Raw genomic sequence first — 12,805 nt, forward strand, 5'->3', positions numbered from 1 at the left:
TCAATAGTTTACAAGGAAAACATCCACACTAAAATAATCTAGTGATAATAAATACAGTGATAACAGTCCCAAAGGTGCTTTTTCAAGAGGCAACTGGACGTTCTGGTTTTTCTTCAGTTGCCTCCTGAAAAAGTATCTTTGGGGCAATCATGACCCTGGAACATTGAGAATCTCCATAAACAAGTAGCCAAGGACTGTCAGCTCAACAAGATTGGACTCAGAAAAGAAATGTGCTGGGTTCATATACAAGGGATTTAAAACACACAGCTTACAGGGTCACAACCAAAGTACCTTCAACAATCACCACCACACTTCCAGCTTTTGTGTTGCCAGCCATTGAATTAAACTATTGAAGAATCTGACACCTACCCTAATTTCAGTCTTGCAAGAGCTTCTCTCCATGATTTTATTTTTATAAATTAGGGACAGGCCTGTCTGAGATCTTTTCCCAACTTAAGTTTCTTGAAATGGGCTCAAGCCACACATATCTGAGCATTGCCTTGATAGTAGCCCTTCCTTTTGCTTCAAGGCCATTCTTTGTACACTACCACATCTGATCTCTTATCAACAGTGAAGTTGTGAATGAATGTGACTTAAAGAGCTGGTGCTCTTATGGAACAGTGGAATAATGACTTGAGGCCAAATACTCCCTTGTTCAAAGGTTGATGCTGAAAAGAAGGTACTTATACCAAATTGACCATCACCATTCCCCAGAATTGCTAACCTAATGCCTTCATAAAGTCTCTCTGCAATCTGCCATCACCAGCACCCCCAATTCAGCTACTCATCTTTGCCTACCACTTGCCCTGTCTGCCAACACATACGGTCCAAAATAATGCTGTCTTTGTACTGTTCAATACCCATGTCTCTTCTTCATTCACCTTTAATCCTTTCTCAATTATCCTTTCAAAGTTCCATAATTCTCCATTTTTCCATTTCCCCTCTTTGCTATTCCCAACTTCACTTTCTTGCACAATCTTCCACAATTCCATTCCCTATTTTACCCACCTGTCCTTTTCTCCATATTCTTTTTTGCCTCTTTCTGTACTCCTTCATGGCCTCTTATCCTGCCATCTAGATTCCAAGGAGTCCCCTGTTCTGCTGTACCTTCTTCCACATTTATCCACATATTCCTCTGCTTCTGCTAGCTTCCAACTTCGCAATCTAAGAGAACCACACTGGCTAGGACAGATGGAACTTCTCTCTATCTCTCCCTCTCCTGGCATTTTCCCACCTTCTAGGTCATCCATTATCTCTATTCACTATTCCTGCCAGCTTCCAACGCTCCTTCCTGTCCTCCAGATTGATAGAAACTGCCAGACCATCACTGCTTTTTGTCTCTTTTCCTTCTTCCCAGGAAGGCCTCACACAACCACCCATACTATCCATATAACAAAAGCAAATCCAAAGCTGTGACTTGACTTGACTTAAGTCTTTAGCGTCGGTACGGCATCGCCAATCCCTTCGCTGTAGAGTCGCATGCATCCCAAATCAACGGGATCCATGATTCTAGGCTGAGTACTACTTGAGCTCGCCGGGCCCAAGAGTCGACAGAGCCCCTTCTGTTGGAAAACGGTGGGCACCTCGAGAAGGCAGGGGTTGTCTTGATAATGAGAGGCTATATTTTGCGCGTCAATTATCCTTTGCCCACCGAAGCTGTGTGTTTTCCATTGCACAAAAATCCTAAAAATTCCCTAGACAGCAGACCACCAGACTCCATCTTTAAAAAAAAAACTTTTAGATTTTTAGATGTTTAGGTTATTTAAATCCTGCTTTTATTTTTTAATAAATAACTCAAGGCGGCAAACATACCTAATACTTCTTCCTCCTCCTATTTTCCCTACAGCAACAATCTAATGAGATGAGTTGGGCTGAGAGATAATTATTGGCTCAAAGTCATCCAGCCATCTTTCATTCATAAGACATGACTGGAATAGTTTCCTGATTTTTTAGCCAGGGATGTCATATTCAAGGCCCGGGGGCCGGAACTGGTCCACAAAGTGCTTTGATCTGGCCTGCAGGGCTGCCCTGGAAACAGTGAAGAACTGGCCCGTGGTGCCTCTGCCAGCAAAAATGGAGCACGGGAGGGCCGCGTGCAGCCCTCCGGAGCTCCATTTTCACTGGCAGAGGGTTGCAGGAGGCTGTCACAGCCAAAAATGGAGCTCAGAAGCTTGTTTTCATTGGCAGAGGACTCAGGCCTCCGTAGGCGCCCCTGACATGAGTGACAGCAAGCTGGCCATGCTCACCTCAGTCATGTCCATCCGTGGCACGACTAAAGCGCGCTCGACTAAAGCGTGCCCGATTAAACTGCGTCGCTGACGTCATCAACAGGGCGACAACAGCTAGCGCGGAGAAAGAAGGGCGCTTTAAATAGTGCTTTGAAAGCAAGCCGATTCAAGTTAAGGTAAGGGTTAGGTTTAGGGTTAGGTTAAGGTTTAGGGTTAGGTTAAGGGTTAGGATTAGGTTTAGCGTTAGGTTAAGGGTTAGGTTAAGGGTTAGGTTTAGGATTAGGTTTAGGGGGTTTAGGTTTAGGGGTTAATTTTAGGTTTAGCGTTTACAGCGTGCTTTTTTCTCCACGCTGTTGTCGTGCTGTGATGACGTCAGCTACGCGGTTTCGTCGAGCGCCCTTTAATCGAACACGGTTTTGTGGTGGAACCATGTCCATCCCCGCCCCCCCAAGGTCAAACACAACACTGATGAGGCCCTCAATGAAATCGAGTTTGACACCCTTGCACTTGACTAGACCAAACCAGCTCTATTAGAACAATAGTTAGGGCTAGTTTTGGTGTTTTGCTACACTGTTATATTATTATTGTATTTTATTTGTTTATTTCATTTTTTTATATCTTATTTCATGAGATATTTATTTATTTACTTTCTTATTTATTCATTTGTTTATTAAATTTATGTGCCACCCATCTCTCCTGTGCAGCTTACCAATTAGTACGTATGATTTATCCTTGGATAAGATGACAAACATGTTCGCATAGATCTGACCCATAGTCACTTGCATTATGTTGTAAATAGGAGGACAAAAAAAAAATTGAAATGCTTCAGGGCAGGCAGAGCACAACAGTATTGCACAAGTGGAGATGAATGATGTAACTTCTTTCATCTGTTAAATAGCTAGCCTGTGCAAGAAATCCTGTCTCCCTAAGTCTGAGTTTTAAATATAGTTCTGCCTATGACCTCTAGTCTACTTCTTATGCAGAGAGGGAGCGAGAAAGAAAGAAAGAAAATGCATGAAACGTCTTTGAGAAGGAAGTTGTTTGTGACCTGTGACAGATGGTATTAGAATTGAATGAAAATTTGGCATCAAACTTATAACAGCAGTTTGAGTAATAGTTTCTGTGAAGCCCATTTTGGAATGGCAGCTATTCATGCTCTTTCTTGGCTCAGTATGTGGAATACTTAGAATACAAAAATATTAACAGGGTAAAATTATTGTGCTTAAGAGTCCAGCAGTGTAATTTGTTTTGTGCATAGTTCAAGGACGACTATGTTGATAGGCCATAAGTCAGAGATTTGATTGCTAGAGGGAGTGTCATTACATATTTTGGAGATCCCATTTTAATTCTGTTGGAGAAAAATATTTGGAACTACTGTAGTATTCTGGTGGGTAGATGGGAGGGACAGCTGAAAAAGGCGATGGTCGTTTCTCAAAAATTACATTTATGTATACAGTGGAAATGTTATGAAGCTGTTATGTAGAATATCTGAATATAAATGAGATCAAGCATTTAGTCATATAAAAATGCACTCTATTTAAAGTGGTTTTTTAAAACAAATATGGGTATATCAATATTTTATCCTTATCCAAAAAGTATAAATTTTTAAAAAGACAATGAAAAATTGATTTTGCAATAATTTGTCCAGCAGAAAAATTAACAGATATGGCATTTTCTTCTCCGGAAAATGTAAGTATGCCCTTGGCTCAAGTAACTGGTGTTGCCCCCCTTGGCAGAAAGAATCCCAAGTAGGCATTTTGTACAACTGCCCACCAGGGTTCCACCACAAATCCGTGAAGCCCTTCTGCGCGGAGACATAAGCGCGAAGACTAATTCGCGCCGTTCTAAGCGCTAGGGAAAAACGCGACCCTACCGCGATGACATAATTGCGGAGGGCAAAATCGCGCATTCCCAAGCACTCAGTACCCTAAACCTAACCCTAACCCTAAACCTAATGCTAAACCTAACCCTAAACCTAAACCTAAAACAAACCCCTAAAACAAACCCCTAAACCTAATCCTAACACTTACCTTAATTAAAGTCGGATTTCTGCCGCGGCGCCGTTTTAAAGCGCCCTTCTGTTGCCGCGCTGTTGTCGCAGCGGTGATGACATCGCGGCTTTAGCGCCGCGATTTTATCGCCACGCTTTTGACCAGCGCGGTTTTGTCGTGCCACAGCCCACCAGTCCCTGATATTCATTTTGAGGAATATGTTCCCACTCTGCTAGGCAGATTTTTTCAGCCGCACAATGTTTGAGGGGTTTCTCGCGTGTAAGTCCCATTTCAAATCGGCCCGCAGGATCTCAGTGAATCCCCCCCCCAGTCATTTCTCAATGGATTTACTGGAATATTTAGGATCATTGTCATGTTGCAAGATCCATTTTCAGTTCAATTTCAATCTTTTGATAGTTGGCCTCATATCAATAATATAATAATACAATTACAGAGTTGGAAGGGACCTTGGAGGTCTTCTAGTCCAACCCCCTGCCTAGGCAGGAAACCCTATACCGTTCCAGACAAATGGCTATCCACATCTTCTTAAAGACTTCCAGTGTTGGGGCATGCACAACTTCTGGAGGCAAGCTGTTCCACTGATTGATTGTTGTAATTGTCAGGACATTTCTCCTCAATTCTAAGTTGCTTCTCTCCTTGATTAGTTTCCACCCATTGCTTCTTGTTCTACCCTCAGGTGCCTTGGAGAATAGTTTGACTCCCTCTTTGTGGCAACCCCTGAGATATTGGAACACTGCTATCATGTCTCCCCTAGTCCTTCTTTTCATTAAACTAGACATACCCAGTTCCTGCAACCGTTCTTCATATGTTTTAGTCTCCAGTCCCCTAATCATCTTTGTTGCTCTTCTCTGCACTCTTTCTAGAGTCTCCACATCTTTTCTACATCGTGACGACCAAAACTGAATGCAGTATTCCAAGTGTGGCCTTACCAAGGCATTATAAAGTATTAACACTTCACGCGATCTTGATTCTATCCCTCTGTTTATGCAGCCTAGAACTGTGTTGGCTTTTTTGGCAGCTGCTGCACAATGCTGGCTCATATTTAAATGGTTGTCCACTAGGACTCCAAGATCCGTCTCACAGTTACTACTATTGAGGAAGGTACCACCTATACTGTACCTGTATATCATCCTGAAGCCCCCTCTGGTGCAGTAAATGATTTACAATGGGTGCTGTGATGATGCAGAAAAGCAGCCGCAAACCAGGCTTTCTTTACAATGCAGGTAGTTCTTGACTTACAACCACAATTGAGCCCAACATTTCTATTGCTAAGTGAGTTTTGCTCCATTTTAAAGCCTTTCTTGCCACAGTTAAGTGAATCACTTCAGTGGTTAAGCTAAGTGAATCTGGCTTCACCATTGTCTTTGTTCTTCAAAAGGTCACAAAATGTGATCATGTGACCCTGGGACACTGCAGACATCATAAATTTGAGTCAGTTGCTAAGTGTCTGAATTTTGACTACGTGGTTCACTAAACAAACCGTTGTAAGTTGATGACTACCTGTATCAGGTTTGGTATCAAGTTCTTCTAGTGAAATGCTTTCTTTAATTTTCACTAAATGTCTTCTGTCACTGTGGCCAAATAACTTATCGTTGCCTCACTTGTGCAAAACATTTTGATCCAGAAGTCCTGATTTTTTTGCCTTGGTGACAGGGAGCAAAATTTAATTTTGCCCTGATGTTCTTTCTGGAGAACAAAGGTTTCTTCCTGGCACATCTCTCCCAGATAGCTATCTCAGAGAGTTCTCCCCATGAGGATGTCAAAGTTCATGAGTGCAGCAGATTACAAAAAAATCCACAAAGTAGATTTATGTGATGAAATTCTGGGGTTCTTAGAGACTTGTTTGTTTGTTTATTTGTATTCCATTATTATTATTATACAATTGTATCACAGTGGCCAGTTATTTCGCTGGATTTGGCCTTGGTTACTAGTCGGGCCCCACCCAGGGGCCTAGGACGTCGTAACGTATTTTCGTAATATGCGTGCAGATCCAAGCAGTGCGGCTTTTTGCATTTGACTGATGGTGATTTTGTCAATTTTTAACTGTTTTAAATGTAATTCCAGTGCTTTTGGAATAGCACCCAGTGTGCCAATCACCACTGGAATTATCACTGCTGGTTTGTGCCATAGTCGTTGAATTTCGATTTTTAAGTCCTGGTATCTTGCGATTTTTTCATGTTCCTTCTCGGCGACCCTGCTATCACCTGGTATTGCGATGTCTATGATTGTGACCTTATTTTTCTCAACCAGTGTGATGTCTGGTGTATTATGCGCCAGTATTTTGTCGGTTTGTATACGGAAATCCCACAGGATCTTGACCATCTGATTTTCGGTGACTTTTTCAGGCTGATGTTCCCACCAGTTTTTTGCTGTTTTGATATTATAATTTTTGCACAAATTCCAATGGATCATTTGTGCTACTGAATTGTGCCGCAATTTATAATCAGTCTGCGTGATTTTTTTACAGCAGCTGAGTATGTGATCAACAGTTTCATCAGCTTCTTTGCAAAGTTGTTGTTGTTGTTATTATTATTATTATTATTATTATTATTATTTATTATTTTTACAAACACATCTTCCTCCTCCTATTCTCCTCAAACAACAACCCGTGAGAGAGGATGACTGGTTCAAAGTCACCCAGCTGGTTTTCATGGATAAGATAGGACTTGAATGGTCTCCTGCTTTCTAGCCTAGTGCTTTAGCCACTAGACCAGTGGTTCCCAAACTTTTTCAGTCCACCGCCCTCTTGGTGCTACAAGCTGATCCTCAGTGCCCCCCACCCAGTGGTGGAATTCAATTTTTTTTACTACTGGTTCTGTGGGCGTGGCTTTGTGGGTGTGGCTGGGGTGGGTCATGTGACTGGGCGGTTTGCATGATGGAAGGAAGATAGTAACAGTAAAATTCAAAACTGTAACAATTAATTGCACATTTATTCAAAATCCAATTTAAAAACCTTTTTAGTTAATGTTAATTCAACAAAATTGTTGAACATGAGCCAGCGATACCAGGTTTTCAAAGTCTGATAGTCATTTATCAAGAACCTTAGTAACTAGTAACTTAGTAAACTCAGTAAAATTTAGTAACTACTTCACTGTTCAGTAAATTCTTAATGTGATGGATGGGCTTGATGAAGTGATACCAGAAAAAAATGTCTTTTCAAAGGAAATGGCAATCAGCTATTTCCCAAACTGTAGGCAGAACTCCAGGATGTGGGACCTGGAGGATCCCTGTTTTTAAAAACTTGGTTGCAGGCAAAGGAAGAGCTCAAGACTCTGATCCTCTCTTTGTCTGCACAAGCCACAGGGGGAACTTGTGGTACCCAAAACTAGAACCCCTAATTTATAGATTTAAACCTTAAATATTGAAATGGCCCATTTCTTCCCGACTTCCAATGACACCATTCCATTTACTGTCACACAAATCTCCCTTGCGGGTACAACGGATTCCTTTCCCCCCATGTATTTCCCACCCGCCTTCTCAGCTTCCCTGCTGTATTTATGATTGGCAGGGCGTTCTTCGCTCGGGCCAGGGAGCAGCCCGAGCACCAGCGGCAGAAAAATCTGGGCCAGAGGTTTTGGGGGAGGCAGGGCGGAGGGACGGAAGACGTGGTTTTGGAGGAGAATAAAGCTCTGTCGCCATGCAGGAAGGCCTCTGCCGTTGCATCACTAGGTCTCCCTGCAGCCCCCTTTGCATGCTCGCCTTCCCTCAAAACCTGCTCCGCCTCACCTTTGGCCTGCTCCGCGCTTAATGAAACTGGCGGGGCCTGGGCCAAAGCAGCCGGGGGGCGTTGCAGGCTTGACATGCGGTGGATGGGTGGGAGAGAAATAGAGGCTCTAACGATGGGATGGGCAGTGCCCTCCTTCCGTGCTGCCAGGTGGCAAGGGCTGCTGCTCCAGCGCAGACCGGCAGAGAAAGAGAGACAGCCTGTCCTCTGCCTCCTCTTGCAAAGAGACTCAGCAGCCCTCCAGGACCCTTCTCTCTCTCTCTCCCTCCCTCCCTCTCTCCCTCTCTCCCTCCCTCCCTCCCTCCCTCCTGGGCTTAGGAACCCGCCTCTCCGTTTACTCTTTCTTAGTCTTTATAATCAACCCATAAACACAGGGGAGCTTGATTTACTTTTTAAAATAGAGTTCATGTAATATTTCACTTTGGAGCTGTTAATAAGAGAGGAAGAATGTCATTTATTTATTTATGTTGAAGAATTTTTATTTGGGGATAAAATAATAATATATAGATTATTTCAGATCTTGAACACTGAAAGTATTTTATCTACTCTACTATTTCAGAAAGCGTCAAGGATGTGATTGGAAGGAAGATAAAGATTTCTGTGAAAAAGAAAGTTAAGCTTGAAGTTAAGAGCGACAAAGTAGATAATAAAATATTGGTAAGTACATTCCATTTTTTTTTCAAACAATTTTTTCTTGAAACCCCCCCCCAAAAAAATAAATGAAAATACTTTAATTTAAATACTTGTTCTCTTCTAAATCTTGTTTCTTTTATACAATAAAATTTGCATAAGCATTTCTGGACACATTATTAATGTGATTGGGTGAAAAATTGAAAATAGAATGTATCTAAGTGAGAAACCTGATTTGTCCAGTCAAGTGAAGAAACATTTTCATACAAAAATTATCCAAAGGAGACAGTTGTTGTAGGTTTCTTAGGGTAAAAATATAATTACAGTACTTGTAGACATCAACAATATTATCACAGTGTTTTTGAGATGCTATTATTATAAAATATGAGAGTGGTTGTTTTGCATTTTATATTCATATTTTTTTTAGAATAAGACATTTTGAGTGAGCCATAATTTGTTGTTCTATATGTGTCTGTGAATGTGGGGGGAAGAAAGGAAGATAAGATCTAAAACAGTGCTGGAATTCAGAGCAGACAGAAATTATCAGTCTCTGGCCTTAATAATACCTGTTCCAGAACTCTGCACTGTAATTTTGAAAAGCCTTTCTTGTATTCTACTTTGGAAGAGGGGAGGGGGTGAGACAGCAAAGCAGATATTATACTTGTAGTCCTTGACTTACAAACATTTGTTTAGCAACAGCTCAGAGTTGCAATGACAGTAAAAATAATGACTGGTTCTCACTCTTACAACCATCACAGCATGACCTTGGTCACAGGATCAAAATTTGGGCACTTGGCAACCGGCATGTATTTATGATGGTTGCAGCATCTTGCAATTATGTAATGACCATTTGTGACCTTCCAAACCAGCTTCTGACAAGCCAAGTCAATGGGAGAAGCCAGATTAACTAAACGACCGCAAAACTCATCATCATGGTGATTCTCTTAACAACCACAGCAAAGGATGGTTTCATGACTCACTTAACAAACACCATGTTTAACAACAGAAATTCTGGTCCCAATTGTGGTTATATTTCAAGGACTATCTGTAGTACAAGAGTTTTCTGATTAATTGTTCTTTTTTGAGTAATCATAGATGACTGAATTTATCATTGTTGCTATATTTATAGAAACAAAGCCATAAAAGATGGTTTGCAAATCACGCCTTGTTTTACTGTGGCTAACGGTTATATTGTGGGTTAATCAACAAATCATGATTGAAAGGAAGCATGACAACATGAGAAATGAATCCATCTGGAGATATTTGCTTGAGAAAAATCAAATAGTTACCTCAGCTGCAAAGCTGTAACTCTTTGATTTTGGTTTTGGACATTTAAGGTAATTGTCAAGTAGCAATAGTAACTACAAACATCTTGCTTCTTTAAGTTATCAATTATTACTTTTCTTAAGGATCTATGAAATATTTGTTTGGACTACAGTGCAACTTTCTCTGTTGCTGTTTGTTTGTTTATTCTATTTCTATGGCTGCTCAACTCAACTGATTCTCAAATCTCCAAATACTTAACTACCACAAAGCATAATCACTTAACAGCGTAATCTAGTACAATCCAATTATTTTAGATTACTGACATACTTAGAAGTGTTAGCTTTCTTATGGCTTGATACAAATGAGTATAATTTTTATAGACGTTAATGCGAGATGGAGATAACTATAAAATGTTCTGTTTAAAATACAAATCTAGAAGATGGTTCTCCTAATATATAATTTATTTTAAAATAATAATCCATATAATTAAGACCATTATTACTACTGAACAAACTAGTCATAGGGAGTTGGCTATTGCAATGCTATTAATTTGATATGGTTAAACTGATCCATAATAGAAGCACCAAAATTGTAACAGTTAAACTTGACTTGAGATTGTTGTTACGTCCTGATGTGCCCCGCCCCCTTTCCGTCAATCAGGCTTGGCGTTAGCTGATTGGACTATTTATGGTTGCATTAGGTGGGAGAATTGGCACGTTCTTATTGGTTAACGCTTTCACAGCTGGGAGTATAAAAGAGCTGTCAGAGCGCAAGTTCTTCTTGTTATGGTTGACGCTTAGAATAAACCCGTTGCATCAACACAGGTCTCCTCATTACTTCAGACGCTAAGTATATTTTACCTGGCGACGAAGGTGGGATCCTGAGGAAAAGGTGCCTCTTAATTAATAGCGTCAGTAATGTAATTCTTAAATTAATTGAATTTACTTTATTATGCCTGATAGAGAATCTTGGGAATCATTTATTGAGAGGTTCGAATGTTTCCTGTTCGCAAATGACTTTAAAGATATCTCAGATGAAAGAAGACAGGGGTATTTCCTTAATTCTTGCGGACCTGAGATGTTTGCTACTGCTCGAGCTCTAGCCGTACCAGCCAAAGTTTTTACGGTTCCGTGGGACACTCTCATAGCAAAGTTAAAGGGCCATTATGCTCCAAAACCGTCCCGTTACACTATGCGGTATGCTTTCCACCAGTGTTTACAAGGGGAAACAGAGACTGTGAGCCAATATATGGCCGCTTTAAGAAACGCGGCTATCCATTGTGAATTCCCCGATCTGGATGACGCTGTGTTAGAACAACTAATTTGCGGCGTAAAAGATTGCCGATTACAACGGCGATTGCAGCTAGATCTGACTTAAACCTATCTATAGCCATGGATGAAGCCAGAGCAGCCGAACAGTCAAATCGATCGGCTGATGAGATCAAAAGATTTCAATCCCTACATAAACCCGTTAGGGCCTCTTCTGTGGTAAATCAACAAGAGGCGGAAGGGGAGGAAGACCTCTGGCTACCCAAAGAAGTGAGCCATTTAAACAGTGCCGCTAGAAGGAGAAGAACTCCCAAAGAATTGCCTCAGGCAGGTTGTCTCAGTTGCGGAGGCAATCATTTATGCTCCACATGCAGATTTAAAACAGCTGTGTGCAGATATTGCGGCAAAATGGGGCACCTGGCCTACGTGTGTAGGGCGACCCAGCCCTCATCTGATACTGCCGCTAAGCACTTCAATCGTCCTAGTGGCTGAATTGTCAATTGCCGGACATTCCGAAGCACCGATGATTGCTATGCCGTGGAGCCAGAAAGAGAAGAAGATGAAGCTATCAACACAGCATCGGCAGCTACCGGTAGTCGAAAGAAGAAATACATCACTGTCCTTATAGAAGGGGCCCCGTGCGAGATGGAGATTGACACTGGTTCCGCGAAATCCATCATCGCATGGGAGACCCTTAAACGATTGATACCGAGGTTCCAGGAAGGTCGATTGGAAAGCTGCCATTGCATTTTAAAAGACTATCCTCTTAAAGGAAGTGGAATTTTTTTTGTAGAACACAGCCAATTTAAAGGACAACTACCTTTGGTTGTAATGGCCAAACCTTTGGCCACTTTATTAGGACAGTTCACTTGCAAGTTCCAGACAGTCAGAGACGGCATGATCTGGCGTAGGGCAAGATGATACCATGCCTTCCAGCGGAGAGGGGCCAGATCAACATCAGCCTCCAGAGACGACGGACCATAGGCAGTCAGAAAGAACACACCGCAGACCCGCCTACCTTAAGGACTATGTATGCACTAACTGGGCAGGAGAGTGTTACATCCTGATGTGTCCCACCCCCTTTCCGTCAATCGGGCATGGCATTAGCTGATTGGACTATTTATGGTTGCATTCAGGTGGGAGAATTGGCACGTTCTTATTGGTTAACGCTCTGACAGCTAGGAGTATAAAAGAGCTGTCAGAGTGCAAGTTCTTGTTCTTGTTATGGTTGACGTTCAGAATAAACCTGTTGTATCAACACAGGTCTCCTTATTATTTCAGACGCTAAGTATATTTGAATTGTAATATTATGGTGCAGGCCAAATAGCTTTATCACAGCTTTGAAACGGAGATGAGCACCGTCCCCTAGAGTCAGGAACAACTAGCACATATGTGCAAGGGGAACCTTTACCTTTATTCATGTTAACCTACCTATTTAATGCAATCTAATTTCCTATAATATTTTGATGGTTGTCATTTTGCAGTTAATGAATAGTAACATATTGTATCAATTTTTATCCCTCTTGTATACCTTGATATTTTGGGACTTAGAAATTAAGGAGTATGAAGTTATAGTTTTAAATTTATATATATATTTTAAAAAAGTTGCACATCTAAATTTTGGAAATACTATTGTGTATATATGCTTGGTCTAGTAATATTTTTTAGATGTAGAAA

General features: G+C 41.3%; 1 protein-coding gene across 2 annotated transcripts in view; it reads left to right on the forward strand.

The window, feature by feature from the left end:
• Positions 1-12,805, forward strand: part of CARMIL1 (capping protein regulator and myosin 1 linker 1) — a 136,374-nt gene that overhangs the window by 3,432 nt on the left and 120,137 nt on the right. For both annotated transcript variants that reach the window (XM_032222768.1, XM_032222769.1), the window contains exon 2: positions 8,524-8,621. In XM_032222768.1, coding sequence (XP_032078659.1) covers positions 8,524-8,621 — 98 coding nt within the window. The remainder of the gene's footprint in view (positions 1-8,523; positions 8,622-12,805) is intronic.

This window comes from Thamnophis elegans, chromosome 8, assembly GCF_009769535.1.
Source record: "Thamnophis elegans isolate rThaEle1 chromosome 8, rThaEle1.pri, whole genome shotgun sequence".
NCBI lineage: Eukaryota > Metazoa > Chordata > Lepidosauria > Squamata > Colubridae > Thamnophis > Thamnophis elegans.